Below are 5410 nucleotides of genomic sequence, written 5' to 3'. Positions count from 1 at the left end.
CCCCAGGTGGCGGATAGGGGAACGGCTCCCAGATATGGGAGCTACCGGCTTCGGCCGGCGCGGACCAAAACCAGCAGGGAGGGAGGGAAGATAGCGCAGGTTCTGTCCGGCGCTATCTAACCTGCAACCGAGACGACGGGCGGTGTCCGGTCACAAGACCGGCTCCGGCCAGCCCGTAATCCTACATTGAGCGGGACCGGGGGTCCTCCTCATTGCGAGGAGGGCCGCGAGGAAGAAAACCTCTATAAAAATTACCCCAATCATAAGCTCTAGCGCCCGGCGATGGGATGAATGGCTGGTATGGAGGGTATCCGGGCGGCGTCGTGGTGAATGTTCACTGATCCCACGGCGCCGACTCAACCGGCGAGAGGGAAACCCGGGGGGGTTTTAGTGGGGTAGGCCCTCCAGTCTGGAGGGAGAGTCCCCACATAACCCCTGAGTCTCCCTGGGCTCAAGGGTATCCATAAAGATTTCTCCCCCGTAAAAAAAAAAAAAAAAAAAAAAATGGTATGGAGGGTATTCAGTCATTAGGTCGCCCCAGTGGGTAGCTCACCCCCCTTTCAAAGCAAAAATTGATATGGAAAAGGCTAGTTTTGAAAATAGTCCCAAGGCAGGTCCCCGAAAGGGGGAATCCCGCCCATCCGCTTCGGCGGGTGGCAGCTCCTCGTACTCTGGGGGGGGCAAAAACTGCCTCGTGAGTCGGCCGGAAGCCGACTCTCGTGAACACAACATGCGCACACGATCAATGGACTCCGATTTAGCAAACAATAGGGCCTAGAAAGAATGGTTCGAAGGCCTCCAATATGGAGGTGAGGATTCTGTCCGACTGTGAGTCGGAGGGTGAGAGGATGGTCTCGGCCTCCTCTGACGTAGAACCCACCCTCTCGGAGGGGAATTCGCGCGCGGTGTCGCGCTCCGGGTCGGCCAGAGAGGAGGAATCCTCAAGGGCCCCCAAGCGCGCCGCCCCCTCGTCAAACGAATCTATGGAGCCCGAAAGGACACGGCCCGTAGGGGCAGACCTAGAGGCCCCGGGAAGCCCTTCCCCGGTGCGGCAGGGAGAGGGCGCTCCAGCTCGTCAGAGTGGAACGCCCTCCAGAAGGAAGCGGCAGGGTCAGGCCGGGGAGTCTGAACCCGATGGCATGGCGGGCCTCATGCGAGAGACCCTGGCCCAGGAGGCACGAGACGGCCTCGCAGCAATATTGGCGGAGACCGCCAAGTCCTCTAACCTCAAGGGGACGGTGGTCAAAGCCATAAAAGAGGCCGTCATAAAGGTGGAAGGAGCCGTCGATTTCCTTCACCGTGGAGAGACGGCGACAGAGGCGGCGCGGCGGATGTCGGAAGACAACCGCCGGATGTGGGGGCAGCTTGCTGCCCTGGAGACGGAGGTGAAGGCCCTGAGGGGGGCCTACTCCTCTGCCATGGCCAAGGCCAAGGCACAGATGGCCCCACCGCCGTGTAGCTCCGCGGAGATGCACGCGGGAGTGAGGGAGGCCATCGATGATCTCAGGCGGGACATCTTCTCCTCGATGAGGAATATGATAGACGCCCGCCTGGGGGACATCGAAAGATGCCTCCCCGCGGAGTACCTACGGCCCCCCCTGGGCAGCAGAACAGGGGCACCCGCCCCCGAGGCGACGCCTGCCGCCATCGCCGTCGCCGCAGCCGCCCCCGAGGTTGCTTCCCTCCGCCGCGGTCCCCGAGTCGACACCGGGCCCCTCTGTGGCCCGAAACGCACCTGCTGGCCAGCGGCCCAACAAGAAGGCCAAGAGGAAGGCTACTGCTACCCCTCCTGCGGCGCCTCCCGCCGTTCTCGCCGTCCCTACAGCCCCTGACGCGGCAGCCTCCACGTTGACTTACCAGGCGGAAACGCCCTGGTCACAGGTAGTCGGCCACAAGCCCAGAAAGGCCAAAACGGCAGCTGCCGCCCCCCAAGCGGCAAGGGCCCCCGCCAAGGCGGCCCCCAAGACGGCTCCCAGACCCAGGGCTCTCGCCACCCCGAAATCATCGGCGGTGGTGATCACGCTGAGGCCCGAAGCGGTGGCGGAAAAGGGGGCCACTTACAAGGGGGTCCTAGAGGCAGCGACCGCTGCGGTCGATTTGGGCAGCCTCGGCATCCCGCACGTGCGGGTGCGGAACACCCAGACAGGTGTACGCATAGTCGAGGTGTCCGTGGCGTCTAGCGCCCAGAAGGCCGACACCCTGGCGGCCAAGCTGGAGGAGGTGATCGGGTGGCTGGCGGCAGAGATTGGCCACACCAGAGCCCTCTGCCCGTCCAGTGTGGACAGGAGCGGGCTCTGCTTCCGGTGTGGCCTGGTGGGACACTCGGCTTCCGGGTGCACGGCAACCCCGCGGTGCTCGGTCTGCATCGCGGCTCGCCGTCCAGCGGACCACGTAATGGGGGGGCGATCTTGCGCTCCCCCTCCCACCAAGGGCAAGCGGAACCTCAGCCCCCCCCCCCCCCTCCTATTGAGGGACAAAGTATGGAGCAGTAATGCCAGCACGCCACCATATTATACTGCAGGGCAACCTCAACCACTACGCCAGAGCACAGGACCTATTGGTCCAGGCCATGGCGGAGTGGGGGGTTGCGGTGGCTGCTGTGGCGGAGCCATACATTGTCCCCCCGCGGGGTAATTGGGCGGGGGATCGGGAGGAGACGGTGGCCATAGTGGCGTCGACTGCCGGAAACTCCCACCCTCTAGTGGTGAAGGAACGCGGGTCAGGGTTCGTGGCGGCGAGGTGGGGAGAAGCCATCCTAATTGGGGTGTACTTCTCTCCAAACCGCTCCCTGGCCCAATTCCAGGCATTCCTGGAGACCCTAGAGAGGGCGGTGAGGAGGGCAGCTCCGACGCCGGTGTTGGTGTTGGGGGACCTCAACGCCAAGAGCGCGGCGTGGGGTTCCCCGGTCACCAATGCCAGGGGGCCAGTGTTGGAGGATTGGGCGGCAGCCTTAGGGCTGGTCGTCCTCAACTGGGGCCATGCCAACACGTGCGTGCGGCGAAATGGGGGGTCAATCGTGAGCATCACCTAGCCGCGCGAGTATCCGGCTGGCAGGTTCTGGAGGACGAGGAGACCCTCTCCGATCATAAATATATACGGATGAGGGTCTCCCATACGCCGCCCACGACGGCCTCCAACACGGCCCCCGGGAGGGACTTTCCCAAATGGGCACTCACTCGCCTGGACCTTGAGCTCGCAGAGGAAGCAGCCATGGTCCAGGCGTGGTGCCCCCCACCCCCCCACCGGCCACCGTCGACGTGGAGCAGAGGGCGGTCAAGTTAGTCAGATTCTTTGCCGTAACGGTAAACAAGTAGTATACTTCAAGCAAGAGCTCTCAATTAAATATTTTAAAAAGTGTATTAATTCCTTGAAATAAGTGCTAAACTTGAGATATCCTTGTATTAGACACGACTTAAAGTGAAATCACAACTTTTGATTTAATTATTTGCTACAAAAGATTAATTGTATAGTGGCAAAGTGCACACGTCTCGCGCAGTGAACTACCTTCGGAAAAATTGTGTGATATTGTTTCGCAAGCAAATTTGTCACTGTTGCGAGGCGCATAGGGTCGATACTTGCGTGTGTTCAACGTCATCGCGTCGTCGATGCGTGTGCTGCGTCATCGGGCAAAGAGTAAGCATCGTAGACTGTACTAAAACATACCGTGCCTCCCAGAGAATTAGGGAGTTCGTAAGAGTTTTCTTCTTCTTCGAAAATGAATTGTGTGGCGTGTAATACTAAAATAAACCGCGGCGAGGTTCTGGCCTGCGTTACATGCAAAGGGCATTATCATTACAAATGCTTAAATATGCAGCTGCAAACCTATAATGCCATCAAGCAAAACTGGCTATGCCCGTCCTGTACTTTGGTTACAAGACGCAACAAAGGCGATGAAACGCCTACACGTAGGCAGTTTGAACCATCAGCCGCAAAAGTAAACATGTCTTGCGATGAATTACATCCTTCTTGCGTTACACCTAAAGAGTCTTATGAGTGCGCTGAATCCACAAATAGTAGTAACATAGCCGAGGTTTTAAAAGAATTACGTGAGTTTAGAAATGATTTTACTACCTTGAGAACTGATCTTCAGAAAATAACTACTGAGATACAGGCAATCAACGAGAAATTCAACGACATGGAAACCCGTTTCAGTTCCTTGGAAGATAGGCTAATTATAGTCGAGAATAAAACATCGTTGATTCCAAAGCTCAAATCAGAGCTAGATTCTGTGAGGGAAGCGATGACCAAGCTCGAAAATGAAAATCACAAATTCGATCAGTTTTCAAGAATGAACAACGTTGAAATATCTGGAATACCATATACTGCAGGCGAAAATCTTGTGTCTCTGCTGCACTCAATTTGCAACAAAGTTGCGCTCCCGTTGGATGAGCGTGACGTCGACAGCATTATGCGAGTGAAGAGGTTCGAAGTGGAAGACAGGTCTAATAGCTCAGAGTCTGGCCGTCCGCGTCCTCCAGCTATCGTGGTCAAATTCACTAGACGAATATGTAAGGACAAGTTATTAGCAGCAGTGCAGCAGCAGCGCGCACGACGCGGCCTCATGACCTCCGATATAGGTCTATCGGGACCCGCACTTAACATCTTTGTATCCGATCATCTTGCGCCTCGCAATAAACAGCTTTTGAAACGAGCCAGGAAAATAAAAGCAGAATTGAATTTCTCTTATTTGTGGATCAGAGATTGCAAAATATTAATGCGTAAAAACGAGAAGTCTAAAGTGATCGTTATTAATAAGGAGACTGACCTTTCATTTTTAAAATGACTCGTAGCTTTAATTTTTTATTCGCTTTTTTGTTTTATATACATATATTTATATTTTTCTGGCATATTTAACTATATTGTAAGGATTAGGTATTGGATTATTTCTTTATTTAAAGTTTTACGCAAAAATGTGGATTTTAGGTTTAATGCAGTTTCACCATTTATCGATAGTTGCTTCCTTCATATAATTAATTTTAATTTAAAAACTATTATACATTGCTTAAGATCGGTTCACTTACTCGAAAACATATTAAATTTATATTATCTAACATACGGCGATGGGGAAAAAAAATACAAATATATTTTATCGTTATTGCAATGGATTCCAAAAGTAAACAATTAATAGGGTATTATCAGAATGTCAGGGGTTTGCGTACAAAATCTCATGATTTTCTCTTGGGGGTGGCTGCGTCTGACTATGATTTCATATGTATCACTGAGAGTTGGTTAACGTCCGATTTTTACGATAGGGAATATTTCGATGGTCGGTATGTTGTATTCCGCTGTGACCGTTCGCAGGAAGATACCGGCGCGCAGCGCGGTGGTGGGGTCATGATTGCGGTGCGTACTGAGTTAAAGCCGTTGCGTCGGGAATGGCCTATTCCGCCTCGCGCTTCGTCCGATTGTG

The 5410-nt window shown here is 54.3% G+C and overlaps 2 protein-coding genes across 2 annotated transcripts; both read left to right on the top strand.

The window, feature by feature from the left end:
- Positions 1–803: 803 nt before the first annotated feature.
- LOC113238563 lies at positions 804–3031 on the top strand. The gene is made up of 3 exons (XM_026475388.1): positions 804–1673; positions 1747–2478; positions 2522–3031. Exons 1-3 carry the CDS (start codon positions 804–806, stop codon positions 3029–3031), a joined length of 2112 nt encoding a protein of 703 aa, XP_026331173.1.
- Positions 3032–3940: 909 nt separating this feature from the next.
- Positions 3941–4783, top strand: LOC113238562. The gene has a single exon (XM_026475387.1). It carries the CDS (start codon positions 3941–3943, stop codon positions 4781–4783), a length of 843 nt encoding a protein of 280 aa, XP_026331172.1.
- The last annotated feature ends 627 nt before the right edge of the window (positions 4784–5410 follow it).

This window comes from Hyposmocoma kahamanoa, unplaced genomic scaffold (assembly GCF_003589595.1).
Source record: "Hyposmocoma kahamanoa isolate Upper Pololo Valley unplaced genomic scaffold, ASM358959v1 96876, whole genome shotgun sequence".
Lineage (NCBI taxonomy): Eukaryota > Metazoa > Arthropoda > Insecta > Lepidoptera > Cosmopterigidae > Hyposmocoma > Hyposmocoma kahamanoa.
This window is presented reverse-complemented; position numbering and strand designations above follow the sequence as displayed.